This window comes from Panthera leo, chromosome E3, assembly GCF_018350215.1.
Source record: "Panthera leo isolate Ple1 chromosome E3, P.leo_Ple1_pat1.1, whole genome shotgun sequence".
NCBI lineage: Eukaryota > Metazoa > Chordata > Mammalia > Carnivora > Felidae > Panthera > Panthera leo.
Genome location: NC_056694.1, coordinates 1,599,189 through 1,616,456, shown reverse-complemented (window position 1 = coordinate 1,616,456; position 17,268 = coordinate 1,599,189). Strand labels below are relative to the sequence as shown.

The 17,268-nt window shown below is 62.2% G+C and overlaps 1 protein-coding gene across 3 annotated transcripts in view; it reads left to right on the top strand.

The window, feature by feature from the left end:
• The window catches only part of MAD1L1 (mitotic arrest deficient 1 like 1), a 317,511-nt gene that overhangs the window by 57,662 nt on the left and 242,581 nt on the right, over nt 1-17,268 (top strand). For all 3 annotated transcript variants that reach the window (XM_042921292.1, XM_042921291.1, XM_042921290.1), the window contains one exon: nt 786-872. In XM_042921292.1, coding sequence (XP_042777226.1) covers nt 786-872 — 87 coding nt within the window. The remainder of the gene's footprint in view (nt 1-785; nt 873-17,268) is intronic.

Below are 17,268 nucleotides of genomic sequence, written 5' to 3'. Positions count from 1 at the left end.
GCGGAGGGCGAGTCCTGTGGGTGTAGCTTTGGTCACGGTGCCCGTGGCTCCTTTGGTGACAGAAGAGGCCGTGCTGTCTCGCACGTGCTGCCTGGCCTTTTGCTCGGTCCGTCGGCCTTCGGCTCACCTGCCACCTGCAGGCCAGGGAGCCCCCAGCTTGCGTGCTTTGTGCTGTGTCTGGAACGTTCCCACTGAGCTGGGTGTTTTCATTCTCTCGGAGACGTTGGCGTGTGTTCCGAGTTAGGGTGTTGAGTTGCCAGGAGCCAGATTGAGGTCCAGCGCTGCTCAAAGACCGTTGCACCCTGGGGCACTTTTAATGCCCTGGACCCGCTTCCTCGTCTCTGTGGGGGACGGGGCAGCAGCAGGGCCGTCCTGAAGGGGAACCCACACGGCCAGGCTGAGCAGCTTGAACGTGACGAAGCACAGACTGTGGGTGTCTCTTACTGTTGCTGGTTGGAGGGAGGAGGGAGGAGAGGAGGGCACGCTGACCATGCCGAGCACCCCTGCACCTCATCTCCCCTCCTCTGCACGGTGACGCTGTCGGCTGGCTATTGATCGCTTTTTACGGGTGAACTAAAATCCTGTCAAATAAAAGTAATTCACCTGATGTTACGTGGCCAGTGGCGGGCTGTGGTTTGAACCCAGGTTGGGGTGCGTGTGCAGTGCCCCCACCACACTGGCCCGGGGACGGTGCGCGGGGCTTGAGCTGTCCCAGGTCTGGGACTCACAGAATGAGGTCCCCTCCGGGCAATGGCTGATGCTAACGTGTGTTGTTGGTCCCGCAGGACCCCGGAAGACCTTTCCAGGTTCATCGTTGACCTGCAGCAGCGAGAACTTGCCTTGCAGGACCGGAACAGTGTCATCACCAGCAGGTAGGCCTGCTGGCCCCGGTGGTCGTGGGGGGCATTGGCTTCAGACAGCGGGGGCGCCAGGGAGCGTGCGTCCCCTGGGCTTGGCTCGGGAACAGCTGTGCGTCACTGTTCCCTCGGCCTGAGTGAGCGGGGGCTGGGCCGGTCTTGCAGGCGAAGGGTGCCCCCCGTTTCTGTCCCACGGTGGGGACCCTGTCGAGGCAGCATGTGGCTGCCGGGCCGCCCGCCGCCTTCCTGGTGCTCTGGGGGGCCACGAGAAGGATGTGCGCCTGGACCGGGAACCTCTTTGTCTTTGCCGGCCTGTCTTTGTGGCCTGGGCCCCGACTGACCCCTTGATGGTGTGGACCCCAGGCGGCGGTGGATGGGTGGTGGGGGGAAGCGTCTGCGTGTTTGTGCCCTGTGTGCGCAGAGAGGAATGGAAGCCGGGACGCCCCTGGTGGCGAGTAACAGGAAAACCCGCCCCCGCGGCGGCACAGCGAGGAAGGAGTCCCGTTCCCGGAGGGAGGCCCGCCGGCCAGCCGCTGCGTGACTTCTCCGGTGCTAGGTTTTTCCTCCTGACACCGAATGCCACTTGAGGCCAGCTGGCGCTCTGTCAGTCCGCCCCATTCTGACACGACCCCACAGGTGGAGGGCTCGGTCCCACACGCTGCCCCCACTCCAGACCCTGGTCTCCAGTCCTGGGTCCCCCGGGTGCCTGCAAACGCAGGGTTTCCCTCGACACCCCAGCCTCGTTCGAGGATTTGCTAGAACAGCTCAGAATTCGGGAAATCGCTTCACGTGCAGTCACTGGTTTGTGACAAAGAATGTGTTCCGAGCAGCCAGCTGGGGGGGGCCGGGGTGAGGGGTGGGGGTGCATAGCTTCCGTGTCCTCTCTGGGCCTGCCCCTCTCAGCACCTGGGCCTGCTCTCCAGCTCAGAAGCTGTCTGAGCCCCACTCTGGGGTGTTTACGGAGTTTCCGTGCTGAAGTCGCTGGCTCTTGGTGAAGAGCTCAGCCCCCACCCTGCGGTCCCCAACCTGGAAGTCCTAGCCCCCCCAGTATGTGATTGGTCGCTCCAGCCACTCCTGTGGTCCCCTCGTTAGCTCGGATGGGGCTGGGGTCGCGAGGGGCTTGTTACGAGTGACGAAATGCCCCTCTCACCTCGGAAGCCCAGGCTCTTAGGAGCTCAGTGCTGGGAGAGGGGACAGAGACCAAATGCTTGTCCTTAGGCCACTCCCAGGCTCTCCCAGGGTTGTCTTCCTCCCTTTTCTGGCGACCCGTCCGCAGGCACGAAGGAGAGACCTGCGCCCCACTGCCGGCGCGTCCCCCTCCGGCCTCCTCGGCCTGCCCCAGAGCTCTTCCGGAGGGACGGGGCTGCCCCGATGCTGCGGCTCGTCCACGTCCCGCGGGGACCCCTCAAGGGGCGGGACAGCTGTGGGGGTCTGTGACGAGGCAGCCTCAGCCCTCTGTGGACGTGGCGTCTTAAGGATTCATTAGGAGCCAGAGGGAAGGTTTTCTTATTTTGGGGGTTGATGTCACTTTGAAAATGGGCTTTTAGAAGCATCTGGTTATGTTGGACATAATCACGTCAATTTAGCTTAAGAACCTCAAACGATAAAGATTGCCTTTTGCTTTCAAAGCTACTGTCAGATGAAACGGGCGTTAAAAGTGACTTGAAATTGAAGCTTTTACATTTTTCTAGACGATCTTCTTCATTTTACTTTGAATTTGGGACAGAACGAACTGTCAGAGGGAAGAAAACTTGTCTTCATTTTTCTCAGGCCCGGCTGTGAGGTGGCAGGAAGGCCGGCTTCCGTGTGCGGGGACGTGGGGGCGCAGGGGCCCGCTGCGCACTGGCTTGCAGGTGTGAGTGCGGAGTGACCTTTGCATTGATCCCTTTCGGGATTGGCTTGGGCATGGCCTCTGCCTCAGGCAGCAGTGCCCCCCCCCCCCCCCGGGGACCCCCAGGCACCTTGTCCTTCTCCTGGTCCCCTCTGAGAGTGAGGCAGCCACCCCGGAGTCTGTCTCGAGCAGCAGTTCCCCCCCACCCCCCCGGGGACCCTCAGGCACCTTGTCCTTCTCCTGGTCCCCTCTGAGAGTGAGGCAGTCACCCCGGAGTCTGTCTCAGGCAGCAGTCCCCCATGGGGACCCCCAGGCACCTTGTCCTCCCGGTCCCCTCTGAGAGTGAGTGGCCACCTCAGAGCAAGGGCACATCTCAGGCGTCCCTGGGAGCAGGCCCTTGGTGTCGCACGCAGTCCGCACACGGCCACCAGGGCGGACCGGCTGTCACGGCGTGGCCGTGTCCAGGGCCGCGGCCCCGTAGGAGGAGCTGAGCGCTCGGGTGATAGGGGAGGCCAGGTGGCTCCCGCTGTGCTTGTTCATGATAGATCCGTGTGTGGGCCCCGGGAAGAGATGGTGGGGGGCCCTTGACATGTGGCCCTTCCTGACCGGGACAGAGAGGTCTTGTGGCCTGGCATCCTTCATGCTGGTGGGCTGCCGGGCAGCTGCTGGTCCCGTGGGCGAGAAGGCGACGTGGGCTGGTCATGGCCTTCTGCGTGGAGGGCAGGGAGGCCTGGTCAGGACGGCGGACCTCACTTCTCACGTTCGCGGCCAGTGAAGCAGAAATTGAGGGCACGTGGGAAGAGGCACCATGGCCAGCGGCCGAGAATGCGGGGTCTCTGCAGGTGCAGGCACGCAGGGGGCAGGGCCTGAGGGTTCAGAGGGCCTTCCCGCTCACACAAGCAGGGGAGCAAGCGACTTGAGGCCGTGGTGCCCGGGCCGGAGGGTGGGCCCTGTGAGTTTGGGCCCCAGGCATTTCTTCTGGTCTGTCCCTCACCGGGTCCTTCCGTGGCGGCTTCGAGTCAGGCTGCACCAGCCTCGCCGTGGGTCATTCAGGGAAGGATCTGGTGCTCTAGTGTCCTGCGCTCGCCTCACTTGGGGGAGGTGAGGGAAGGCACATCCCTGGGCCACGGCTGGCCAACCCCGGAGTGGAGCGGAGTGTGCCCGTACCTCACTGCTGGCGGGCCTGGTCCCGCACTGCCGCCAGCCTCGCTGGGATTTGTGCCTCCCTCGATGTTCGTGCCCGTGGCCTGGAGGCTGCAAGGCCAGCGGTGGGCTGGGGCATTCAGAGGCAGAAACCTTCCAGAGCCCTCCCAAGTTGCACGGGGGTGGAGGTGTTCTTCTTCCTGTGGTAGAGATGAACTTCGCTGCTGGTTTCATGCACGTTTCCCTGAGTTCTGAGCTCTGATTTCCTTACGTCAAAGTGGGGCGCGTGTCTACCGTGAGGGCTGTTTTGTGGTGTGATAATGGCCCCAGTGTTCATTAGCGCCCTGGGAACGCCCGGAGACGTGGGGCCCTCTGTGGCGTGGGGCCGGGAGTCAAGAGGGTTTCCGGTTGGCGCTAGGGCACCCCTGCCCTTTGAGGGGTGTTGTGAACCCTTAGGCCAGGCTCTCTGCGGTTTCCCCTTCCGTGGCCGTTCTCGGACTGCTGCAGGGCACCAGCGGGCACTGACGCGAAGGGGTTTGGTGGTGCCTTCAGACGGGAGGTTAATTACAGCTCAGGGAATCCTGCCTTTTCGCCGCTGCTGCCGTAGATTTAGTTTTGGTTCTTGGAGGCTGAAGGCTCACGCTCTTCCCCCCCAGGCTGTGTGCCGCGGACACAGGGTGATTGTGGAGGATCTGGGTGTGTCCTGTGACCCCGTGCTCCGCCCAGAGCTCACGGGATGCTGTTGTGAGCCTCCTCGCCCTCGCCGGGCCTCAGTACACAACCTGTGCAGAGCTCACAGCTGGCTTCTAGAGCCGGGCCACGGCTGGGAGGTTGTTTCCTTTGGGGCCCAGACCACGGCGCCTGTGACTGGTGTGGGTGCGGGGGTGGGGGGAGCATCTGCACCTGTGACAGATGTGGAGGCAGGGGGAGTTGCCACGGGCCCTCGAGAACCAGCCCCGCAGCCCTTGCCCTGCGCGCTCGTGCTGAGGGTCCTGGCACTTGGGGCGGATGAGTCCCGGGACCGTGGGCCGCATCCGTAAGCACATCCGAGCCCCGGGCCGTACCGTCGCTGTAGGTGGTTTGAAGCATGGCATTTTCCTCTGGGTTAGAGCTGCCTCCCGAGAGCCCCCGGTCGCAAGCTGTCAGGGGTCATGAGCCCTGGCGCACCTGGGGTCACAGTCCTGCCGCACACGGCCAGCAGGTCATTCCCGCCGCTGCCACGAGCGCTGGGCCTTGACTGGGGACGCCTGGGCCTTGTGTGGTGAGGGGACTCGGGTGGGTGGGCGGTCCTCGCACATGCTGCCCGTCTCTGGCTGCGAGCGGCACTGCCCTTGGCTGTGTGCTTTCCCGGCAGCCGGCAGGCCGATGGGTTTTGTGTCACCCCCGAGGGGGGGCAGTTAAGATCAGCATCAGGGTCATAATTCTTTGTGTGGCTCTTTCCCTGCTGTTCGTGCGAAGCATTTGGGCTGTCGTCTCGAACCGCCTGGAGTATGATTAGGCCTTGTCACCTCTGTCACCCTGTGTCTATGTGAGTTATGGTGCTCTCAAGCTGTCCCGAGGCCAGCAGGGCTGGTGACGGCTGCAGAAGATTCACAATGACCGAGGACCTGTTCTCTCTGTGCACGGGGAGCCCTGTGCCTGGAGAGTGGCCAGGTCACTGGCTCGAGGCTCAGGCTGCCCGTGCTGGAGTCCTGGCCAACCACCGAGTTGCTGTGTGTCTTAGGCAGTAGAATCGCCTCTCTGCCTCACCTGTCGGGACAACGGTGGCGGTAACTGTCACGGGGCTGTTGAGAGCCAAGTACGGAGGTTCTTTCTGTCAGTGTTGGGTGGCCCGGCGCCCGGTGAGGGAACGGGGCAGCGGTGGCCTCTGGGGCGGCCGAGGGCAGGGCGCTGAGAGTTGTCTCCTGTGTGTGGCCGGGGGAGGACGTGGAGGGGCTGGGCCCGTGGTCCGTGGGAAGGACAGTGGTGGCAGGCGAGAGAACCAGACTGGTGGGGTTTTGGTGGGAGCTCGTGGAACAGCAGCCTGCTTTGTGTGTCCACGGGGGGTGACCAGGAAGTCGCTTCAGACGTGCTTATGTTGAGGAGCCCGTGAGGTCAGGTAGAGGTCTTCCCGCCTGGGACCCTGCTGGCTCCGGGGCTTTGCTCAGGTCTCGGCTGCGTTTGAATTGCCTGCCTCAGCTAGGCTTCCCGTCGGATTGGGTGTCACGTATGAAGTGTGTTTTGATCGCGTGCTTGTTTACCTTGACCCTGGCGCGGGGACGTGTCTAGGTCGAGGGAGTCACAGCTGCGGTTCTGGTCAGAGTGACGTCGGGCACGCGGCGAGCGCGTGCGCTGCCGGAGGCGGGTGCCACCAGCGCTGCGGGTGCGCGGCCCTCTGGTCGTTCTCAGTCGCTGAAGCCACAGGCGGTTGTCGCGGCTCCGCCTGCGAAGCGCACCCGGCATCGCAGCGCCGACCCCGCCGGCACCAGCCGTGTCACCGCCGCACCGTGAGGACGGCCCCGGCCGCTCTCCCTGCCCCGTGGGGTCGGTGTAGGAGGCTCCCCTGGAGACGCGTGTCAGACAGATCACGTCCCTCGGGCAGCCTCTGCCGTGAGAAACCTTCTGGGACATTCCGTTTCCCCCGCCAGGAGGACCGTGGCCCGTTGCCGCCCTCGGGGTCCTGCTTCTCTCACCCCTTCCGTCACCATCGTGTGCCCGTGTCCTCGCGTCCTCGCCCCCGCCCGGTGGCCAGATGCAGCGGCAGTCGGGGGTGGGGTGGGAGGGTGCGTGGGCACCTGTGTGGCCCGCAGCGGGCCTGGCGCCGCCCCCTGACTCCCGATGCCTCGTCCCGGCCGTGGTGCGGCCAGCTCTCACCGTGGTCCGCTGTCCCTCACGCTGTGCCGCCTGAGTGGCTTGAAGCCATTCCCACACGTCCCACTAGAGGGTAAACTTGGCTGCTTTGCTTTATTCTAAGTGGTGAGTTTTGTAATTCCCCTTAACGGCTCCCGGAAAGGCTCTTCCTGCTCCGTTTGCGGCTGATGCCCAAGTGGAGACAGCCTGGTGTCCTCGGGGTGGCTGTGACACATGTGTCCCTCCGAGCAGACAGGTGTCGTCACTGAGATCGTGGCCCTGAAGGGCATCGAGTGCTTTACCACGGGCCACGTAAGGCCCGATGGAGTGCTGGCTTGTGCTGGGGCCGGTGTGGGTAACCCCCGTGGGGAGGGGCTGGGGGTGTGCACGCGTGTGTAGGCACGTGTCCTTGGACACGTGTGCTCACACTGGTGCAGAGGCTCTGAGAGGTAGAAGGGTGTTTGGTCAGAGAGACGTAGCTGTTTCTGACCACGAGGTCGATCAGGGAACGTTCCGCGGGCCCAGTAGCTTTTGAGTTAGATCTGGCCGGGACTGTGAAAAACAACAAAAACAAACCAGAGAACAGCATACGTGAGGAGCGTGAGGGATGAGAGCTGGGATGTCCCGCCTGCCTCGCGGGCCCCACGCATCTGTCTTGAAGGACACGCTTCGCGCGTTCCCCCCCCCCCGTCTCGGCCGGGGTCTCCTCTGTCCGCTGGCGCAGACTGCATGGCCCTGGGTCAGGGCTGCTGGCGAGGCCCCAAGGGCCGTCCTCCGGGAGCACCTGGTTGGGGGGAACCTGCCCGGGATTTCTGTGTCCTGCTCCTGTCCCCGACCCCTGCAGTCCCACGCGGGCCGACCCCCGGCAGGCTGGACCCCGCAGACGCGTGTCTGCCAGGGTGCGGGGCGCCCCGCTGCCTGAGCCAGCTTGGTGGCCGGGGAGGTGGGATACGTGTGTCAGCCCACGTGAGTCGAGGCTGCCCACACGGACTTCATTTTCTTCCTCTTCGGAATGGAGGTCGTGACAGTGCCTACGTTCCAGGGGTGGGTGACACGCCTCTACCGAGCACAGCACCAGCCAGCTGTCCGGGCCCAGTGAGAGGCAGCCTTTCTCTGTGTACGAGCCCAGGCAGGTTCCCAGTCTGTGTTTACAGCCCCTTCCGGAAGCTCTCGTGTCTGGAACACGCGTGTCCACACAGGCCTCTCTCCTCCCCTCAGCCGTGGCGGCGCCCCAACCCTCGGCCGCCTGAGGGGACGTGAGCTGGGCCTTTGAGGCGGTTGGGGCAGGGCAGGTGTGGTCGCTGCGGGACCGCTGCCTTCCTGCACGGGGTCGGCCTGCAGCCGCCCGTCACGTTGGTTCTCAAACCCGCTCCCTTCTTGGGCCCGTCAGCAGGAGAAAGAGAACCCAGGAACCTCTGTGCCCGTCGAGGCTGAACGGAGGGACGCTGGGCCTCCCCTTCCACGCCGTCCGGCCGAGGGGTGCCGGCACCTGCCTGCAGTGCCCGTGTTTGGACGTGAGGTGGTGCCCGCCGCTCTGGAAGCCTCTTGCGCCCGCCGGTCCTCAAGCCTCCTCCGCGGCCCCCCCCCCCCCCCACAGGACTGCCGCTCCCAAGCCTATAAATCCTGTGGCCAATTAGAGAGGGGGAGGGAGGAGGGGGGAGCGTGAGGGGAGCGCTGCAGGTGGCAGGCGGCGGGCGTCTTCCCTGATGCCTCTCCTGGAGCCGCGGGCTGCGGTGCTTCCGGCCGTCTCCTGTCCGGTGTTGGCGAGACCCGCAGGGCGGGCGCCTCGAGGCCTCCTGGGGGGCGCAGACCTTCGACTGACACCCTCTCCGGTTCGGCCAGGGAGCATAGGACTTGCCCCCATCATCCGGACCGTGACTGTCCAGCTCCTGTCCGGAGGCCGAGGCCCCTCACCCCTGGGAGAGAGCCCAGTCTGAGGTCCCGAGGGTTTCCTGGTGGTGCCAGCCTGGCACAGGGGCGGGTGTAGGGGGGCAGCCTCAGGGAGCCGAGTCTAGGGCCTGGGTCTGGGTCTGGGGACGTGTCATTTAAGTCTTCCGACAAGCTGGACGATGGAGCCGCGCGTCGTCGTGGGGATCGGTGCTTCTCACGGGCCGCGCAGAGCGCAAATCAGGGCGTGCGTGTGGAGCTGTGCTGGCCGTGGCAGCTTTTGGGGCTGGAGACCTCGCCGGCTCCTCTGCCGTGTGGCGCCCGTGGCGTGGCCTCCGAATGGCCCCCAGGTCAGCAAGCGTTTCAAGGCAAGTTCCGGACAGCAGGCCCCACGTCTCCACCCAGCTCCCAGGACCACAGCTTGAGAGGCAAGAAGTGCTCTCAGTCCGTGCCTCGGTTTCCCGCCTGTCCACAGAGAGCTTCTCACGAGAAGGTCCCCGAAGTCCCCTGAGCTCTCTGGATGGAGGGTGGCAGGATTTTCCGTAGGGGGATTGGCGGTGTTGTCGGGAGTCATCAGCCTCCCGCTGGCGGGGCCCTCACCTGGGGTGGCCGCACTCAAGGTGTGCTGCTCCGTGGGGGTGGCGCGTGGGCGCGTGTACACGTGTGTCTCCTTGGGCCAGCCTCCAGGCCCTTCGCTCCACACGCAGACCCGAGGGTTCTAGGCTGCCCGATGGGACTGTGCTGGGTGAGTTGCCGCCTGGTTGGCCTCTGTTGGAGTCCTGCTTGTGACCCAGGAGGTTACCCTGTGCTTGGTGCTCCGGAGTCACCGGAGAGTCACCGCTGTACCCTTGGGGGACAGAGCCTGTCCTCATCGGACTGTCCAGACTCAGGCCCGGTGCCCCTTCTGTGCGCCCTGGGGCTTGTGCACCTGGGGCTGTGCTGGCAGGGACACGAGGTTTGGCCCTGTGGTTCTGCAGGGAGGGGCTGCATAGACGTCATGGCGGGCAGGGTGTAGGACAGCAGTGGGTCAGAAGATCTGGGCTCTGTAGCAGAGGCCAGCCCGGCCCACTCCCTGGGCAGAAGAGGGCAGGTATGGCTGGGGATGTGGGTGTGTGGGTAGGGGAGGGCAGGGGAGGGCAGGGTGTGGCTGTGGGTAGGGGAGGGCAGGGGAGGGCAGGGTGTGGCTGTGGGTAGGGGAGGGCCGGGGAGGGCCGGGGAGGGCCGGGGAGGGCAGGGCTCTGGCTGCTCTGGGCTGAGCCGTCCAGCTGCCGCGAGCTCCGGCCACGGGTTGTCAGCCTGCCGCAGCAGCCGGCTCGCATCGTCTCTTGTCAGCCAGAGGAGATGCCATTAATACTTCACGCCCAGACTGTTTTCTTACGTGTTTTGCATTTCCATATTTAAAATGGAATTTGCATATTCATGGCCTTTTAAATAAGTTTTTATTGTTAAGGGACATGCAAGTGGATGAAATGTGAAACTCTCCCTTTTATTCAAGGCCTGGAAAGAATTTTCATCCCCAAGATGAAGTCTCTTTCTGGGCGGTTAGTCCTGCAGCGGTTCTGTAGGAAAATCACCCGGGAAGCCAGCGTGTCAGGGGTTCGGGTGGCCGTGCCCTCGGCCACACTGGGCGGGGCCCGTGGCCTGCGTCCCTGTCTCTTGCCAGGCCCGGGCCGTGGCTCGCCTCTGACTCTCCCTGGCCAGGCCCGGCCTTCCTCTGGGAGCGGGGGCAGAACGTCAGGTAGACGGGACTGAGCCCTTCCCTGCAGACCGGAGAGCCTTCCGGGCGGACCCAGGTTGCTTCCCAGAGAGCCCTCCTCCCCGGGCCTGCGCCCTCCCTGGCGGTGTGGGCAGCGTCCGCCTTGCTTCATGCCGCACCGGCTGCGGCCGGGCACCCGAGGGAGCCTCTGCGGGAGAAGACCCAGCCCCGGGTGAGGCGGCGGCGGTGTTCCCGCTCTGCCGACGGCGCGGGACTTGGACAGAGCCGGTCGCCCTCCTCCTGTCTGTGGGGAGGGGCCAGGCGCCTGTCCGCTCCTTCGGGGTCATGATTTTAGGGGTGTGTGAGGTGCTGGCCTGGGGCTGGTCGTAGACCCGCTGGTACTCCTGTTTCCCTGAGTTCGGGCGCCGGTCAGCTTGGCCGAGCTTCTGGGACGTGTGGGTGGCGGGGAGCTGAGTGGAGTCACCGAGGACCGGCGAGGAGCAGGGTGCCCTGGACGTCCATTGGCCTTGGGGTCTTGCATAGACGCCGAGATTGGCTCACGGAGACAGCTCACGGGCTGTCCGGGCTTCTGAACCCCCCAGAGTCGTGGCCACGGCGGCCTGCCCCGTGGTCAGTGTGGTGCGGAGTAGCCAAACGAGGGCTCCTTAGAGCCCGAACGAGAGAACTCCGCTCTGGAAGGTCCTTGGAGCAGCCAGGGCGACTGAGGCTGAGGAGGGAAGCCTGGCTCGACTCCGCCCTGGGTCGCTGACGGGGCCAGCCGGGAGCGCAGTGCTTCCTGGCCGCTGGGCTCCTTCTTGTTTTCACGGTATTTTTTTCTCGTCTCAGGCAGGGCCTTCGTACGTAGCACACAGAGGCCTAGAAGACAAAATGACAAGTTTTCAACGTTTTTATACAGTCGGACGCTTGGGGCAGAGCACACTCTCGGCGAAGCCAGAAACGAGGTCTCACAGTCTGTATGGACTAGTCCTGCAGTGTTTCTGACCGTGAACCTGGGCGCCCTGGGCTGCAGACCCCTGGGCGTCACCCTCACTGCCCTGCCCGAGTGGAGGGTGGGCTGCCGCGGACCGTGACGGCAGCCCTCAGCGTGAGCGCCTGCTCCTGGCCCCACGTCAGTGTGACGGGCAGCGTCTGCTTCCGTCGGGCCGGCCGTCCCCGCGCACCCGGATTCACAGACGCGGTGTCAGAAGTGCGTGCCCCCGAGCTGCAGGTGCCTGGTCTCCACACGGACACCCTCGTGCTGGGTGCATGCTGGTCACCCTTGGGGGGTGGTCTTGGACGCCCCTTTACGTCGCAGCCTTGAAGGCCTCCCCCGGTTTCTTCCTGTAGCTGGAGGGCCGTCTCAGGGCGTGTCCTTTGTCCCACCGGCCTCCAGAAGTGTTTGAAAGACAGTTTTTTCTGGCACTTTTGTTGTGTTTTCCACCTGCTCAGGGCTCTGTCCCGGTGACCGGTCCCTCTGGAGACCAGGGGCAGGCGCAGAGATGGGGCTGGGTTAGACGCCCAGGGCCACACACGCTGTGGGCCCAAGTGGAAGGCGGAGGGGACACCTGGGCACACTTTCATTGGCCAACCGTGTCTGCAGACCTTGACCTGGGGAGGGGAAGGGCCGAGCTGGAGACTGGCTGCTCGTGGCCGACAGACTCCCTTTTTCGGAGGTCACACCAGGGAGCCGTTTTCAGTCCGGCTCCGCGGCGGAACGAGCCCATCGTGGTGCACTCCCCACGACTGGGGCTCGGCTCACGGCCGGCCACTGGGTGGGGCGCTGCCTGGGTTCATACAGCGACCCTCACCCACGGCCCCCACCCTGTCTCCGGGGGTCCGACCGCGCACGTGGGGAGAGGAGACCGAAGCATGCTGTCTGTGCTCACGCCGCCGGGATGGGATGGTGGCTGGGTGACAGGAGAGGCTGGCCGTCTCCCCGGGGCCTCTTATTGAACGTTGGAGCCGAGATTCTAGGTGCTTCCGTTTCCTCGGGTCCTCGGAACCTCTGCCCCTCCTCTGTCTGGACAGAGGCTCCGCAGGTTCCTTGGAGAACCGAACACGGCGGAAGTCACCGACACCGCACAGGCGCTTGGTGGCGGCCGTCGCTGTCCTGAGCGGAGTCCGTGGTTGCTGGCCTCGTGCCAGCTCGGCCCCTGCGGCAGAGCCTCGGTTCCTGCCTTCCCGGCTTGAGGGCCGGCGCTGAGGACGTCTTGCCCGTTGCGGTCCCTGCAGCCCTGACTCAGTCCCTGGTTCCGGCAGGCCGGCCCCCACCGGCCTCCTCGCCTTGAACTGGACTTTATCTTCAGAAGCAGGAAACTCGAGTTTGCCGTTCCTGCCCTGGACCCTCACCTCTCAGTGTGACCCTCACCTTTGTCAGCAAGTCTACTCGGGCTTCTGTCTGTGGTCCTGGGATAACCGTGGGCTCGCGGGGAGACCGTCTCTGCTCTGCGTGCTCTGGGAGCGCAGCGAGCGGGGGGCCGGCAGGACAACTCGTAAATAGTGTGCGTGGGGAGCTCCCCCGGCGACAGGATCTGTCCCGCGCCCGTCCTCTCCGAGCCCGGCTTCGGCCTCCCCGCGCGCTCTGTGGCCGCGGCTGCTTAACGGGTTGTAGCGTGTCTCTCTCCCGCCCCCAGAGACTCTTAGGTGACGTTGGTCCCACGGAGCTGCTTTGGGAGGCGGCGTGGCATGGTGGTTGGAGCAGAGGGGGTCTGAGGGGGCTTGAGGGGGCTCAAGGGGGCTCGCGGTTCCCGAGCCCAGGGCCTCTGTTTGGGAGGAAGACTCGGGATTCTTGTTGACGAGTCCCTCGAGTTTCCTGATGACTTTGTGTGGACTCGGTAAGCTCTGTGGCTCGGCCGTGGAGCCCAGGTGCCGCTGGCCCATTCTCAGGAGACAGCCCGGGAACACACCTGCTGATTCTCGTGTACGAGTGCCGGGTGGTGAGTCTCTGATGTCGTAAGTCAGCCTCAGTAGGCTTTTCAGCTTGTTTGCAAAGCATTAAAACCCACTCACCCTGACAGGCCGGCCCAGAGAAAGTGTAGGGAGACTGGGACGGAGAGGAGCTCGCGGACGGAGGGCCCGGGCTGGGGGCCTCAGCGTCCGTTGAGCACGTTTAGCTCAGGTCAACTTGTTTGAGAACAGTGGCCGCCGGAAGGCATTGTTCGGCACGCGCGTTGGTTGGTGCCTCTGAGCCTGGTAAAAAGAGGATAAGACAGAGTGGGAGCAAAGAAGGGTACGCTTGTGAAGCACCGGCGGAAACCAGAAGCTTCCCACGCATCATCATATCTGCTCCCTGCACTGACCTGCGCCCTAGATGCCGCGTTCCTCGCTGGCACCGGTTTCACCGTCAGGCAGTCACTTCACGTTGGAGTCTGGGTGTGAGCTCGGCCGGGTCCGTCTCCAGAACCTGTGTGCTCTCTCATCGTTTTGTCTCTTGTCAAGCGATGATTTTTCACGCTGGGTTAACTGTGGATCGCTCCTTCGGGTCACGAGACCCTTTTTACTGACCCAGGGCTGATACTCATGTGAAGAAACTCCATTTAGCAGACTCAGTAGGGAGAACAGCCTTGCTTTAACTATGGGCGGGCGGTAGTGGTCAGTGTGTCGTCAAGCACCCAACACCCCTTGGTGCCCAGTCGTCGTGGCTGGTGCTGCAGACCTTCGGGAGCAAGTAAATCCCTGCGTGGGAGGAGCTTTGCTCCTGCCTGGGAAGGGAGGACAGCAGCGAATTGACCGGAGAACTGGAAGGTGGTGCTGAACTCCGCCATGCTTCCCAGATGCCAGAACTGCACAGATTCCCAGTTGGCTGCTTAACAATTTTGTGCGGGAAAATTCCTGAAGGTGCAGATTCTTGGGACGTTCCCCGAGAGGTTGAGATTTAGGACTCTTTGCTAACTACGCGTTACGCCTCAATTAGCACACCGCTCCCTCGTGTTCACGACGGGCACGCACACGTTGTGGCTGTGAGTTGGTGGGTGAGAATCCAGCATGTTCTCTGGCAGAGGCTGGACTCCTGCCCACCCACCCAGATGAGACCCTCGCCCCCACACCACACTGCCCTCCCTTTGCTGTCTGAGGACTCCTTTATGCTAAAAAATTATTAGAAACAAAGAGCCATTGTTGGTAGGGTTTGTCTTTTGATAGTCACTATTCCTGGAAATTAAATTTCAGAGATTATTTACAATATATTTATAATTTCATTAACAGAAACTCACAACCTCTTAAAAAGATTTTTTTTTTTTTGAAATAGTGAGATTTAGTGAGAAGAATGACATTTCACACTCGTGCACATCTTTTCAATGTCGCTTAGATGGGAGGTTGCTGGGTTCTCCTTTCTGCTTCCGTATTCCGTCTGTTGTGGTTTCCTAGCTGAAGTATATGAAAAAGTCCGGCCTCAAACAGATGTGTAGTCAGAAGAGGAGGACCTCGCAGGTCCTCACAGACTTTCCTGACTGGGTGCCAGGCGGCCCCCCCGGCCCCGCTGGTGCTCAGAGCTCCTCGTGGTGGGTCGTGCTGCTGTTGGACACCCCCCAGGGCTGGTCTTTTCTCTACGGTGTTTCTTTGAGTTCCTCATTGGAGCGTCGAGGGCATTTTGTAACGTTTCTCCCTTTGAAATCAGGAGCACCGTCATTAAACGTTTGGGAAGACCTGCCCAGTTCGCTTTTTCTCGGGAAGATGTTCCTCGTCCGCATCTCAGAGAAAAGGCCTGCTTTGCCGCCCGTTGTGGTGTCTGAAGGAGGTGATGTCTGCTTTGCTGCAGCAGAGTGGGGCTTCCTTCCAGGTGTTCCTGTGTGGGGGATGAGTGTGGCAGGCCGGCCAGGCTCGCGGCGGCTCCCACTGGGTTTCCGCTGGGGTTGAGACCTTGGCGGCCGCCGAGTGCCTGGGGAGCATAGGCCTCTGGGGGCCAAGAACGGCCCTCAGTGAGAGGATGCGGCCTCGGAGACATTTGCAACTGCGGAACTCACTTGAGCTCTTTGGGGACTGATGCCGTTTGAATGGGCAGGTTTTTCTGTTGATCGTGGCAGAGAGCTGACTTCTCGTGCTCACGTGTTCCTATCTTTCATCCCAATGAAAAACTAGTGGCTTTGTCACCAAGATTGGGAACAAGTCGAGGATGTCCAGTTTCATGCTGGAAGTCCTACTGATGCAGTCAGACAGGAAAAGGGAGTGTGTACGGTGGGAAGGAAGAAATAAAACTGCAGATGACACAATTGTCTCCATAGAAAATTCCGGAGACTCAACCGGAGAAGTCTCGGAACTACTGAGCCATCACGGCAGGCTTGTAGGACACGAGGTTGACGTGTACGAGTCAAGCACCGTCCTGTAACCAGCAGCGCGTGATTAGAATTTGAAATCGAAGACGCACCATTTACATGAGCAGGTGTACGTCTGGCAGATACGTGCAAGGTGCACGTGAGAAACACGACAAAACTGTGACAGGAGAAATCAGAGATGATCTAAATAAAGGCAGAGAGACTGTGTGTTCTTGGACGGAAAGACTCCGCGTCGTCACCACTCCCTTCCTTTTAACTTGACTAACCCAGTTAAAGTCCCAGCACGTTCCTCTGCGGATGTGGGCCAGCCGAGTCTATTGTTCACGAGAAGCTGGAGACCTAGAGCGGCCGACATGGTGCCGAAGGAGAGGCACCAAGTCCGAGGGACGGCCACTCGATGCCAACATGCCCCACCAAGCACTAGTGCCCGGGACAGCGCGGTGTTGGGGAAAGAACAAGCAGGTCAGGGGAGGGGAGCAGAGAGCCCAGAAATCGACCCCGGGACACAGTCAGACGACCTGTGACAGAGGAGCGAAGATGGTCTCTTTAATGCGTGGCACAGGGGCAACTGGGCGTCCACATGTGGAAGATAAATCTAGACACAGACCTTGTGACAAGTGAGCCCAAGTGGATCACGGACCTAAAAGTAAAGTGCACACCTTTTACAGAAGTCCTAGAATCTGCCAGGAGCAAATCTGGCTGATCTTTGCTTTGGCAATGACTTTTTAGATATGAAATTGAAAGCATGATCCGTGAGAGGAGAGCTGGATAAGGTGAATTCAATTGAAATTATCAACTTTTGTTCTGTGGAAGGAACTGTTAAGGGAGTAAAAAGATAAACCACAGACTAGGAGGGAATACCTCTGATAAGAGACTGTTATCCAAAACATGCAGAGAACTCTTAAAGCTCAACAGTAAGGAAACAACCCAGTTAACAGGCAGGAGATCGGAGCAGAAGCCGGGGGAGAACGCGTGTGGGAGGGCAGGTGCGCACGGGAACGTGCTCCACGTCGTGTGCCGTCAGGGAAACGGGGAGCAAGACAGCAAGGAGAGGCCACCGCCGCCTGTCAGAAGGGCCACGGCCCACAGCACGTCACCGCCGGGTGCTGGCGGGACGGGGAGCAGAGGGGACGCAGGATGCCGCGGCCGCTCCGAGAGGGACCCTGGTGTCTTACAAAACCGAGCACGGTCTCGCCGTGCGGTCCTGCAGTCACGTTCCAAGATGTGAGACCGTGCGTGCTCACAGACCTGCACGCGGATGTTTGCAGCGGCTTTATCCGTGATTACCGAACCCGGGCAGCAACCGGACGCCCTTCGGTGGCTGATGGACGACCGGGCTCCATCCGGGCGGTGGGGTTTTACTCTGCCCCGGAAAGAAGGGAGCCGCGAAGCCAAGAACGACGCGGAGGCACCTTCGATCCAGGTTACTGCGTGAAGGAAGCCAGTCTGGAGAGGCCGCCCCCTGGGTCATCCCAGCCGAGTGGCCTTCTGGGAAAGGCAGGGCCAGGGAGCCGGTAGAGGACGGGTGGGTGCCGTGGGGGGGTTGGCAGGGGATGCACAGGTGGGGTACGGTGGATTTGCAGGGCAGTGAAATGGTTCTTTATGACCCGGGTGGACAGGTCACATTGCACATCTGCCCCGATCTGTAGAAAAGTGAGCTCTCGTGTCGACTATGGACTTTAGTTAACGCTGTGTCAGTGTTGGGAATCAGGTGGGAGGTCTGCGGGAACTTGGTAAACTCTGCTCAGTTTTCTG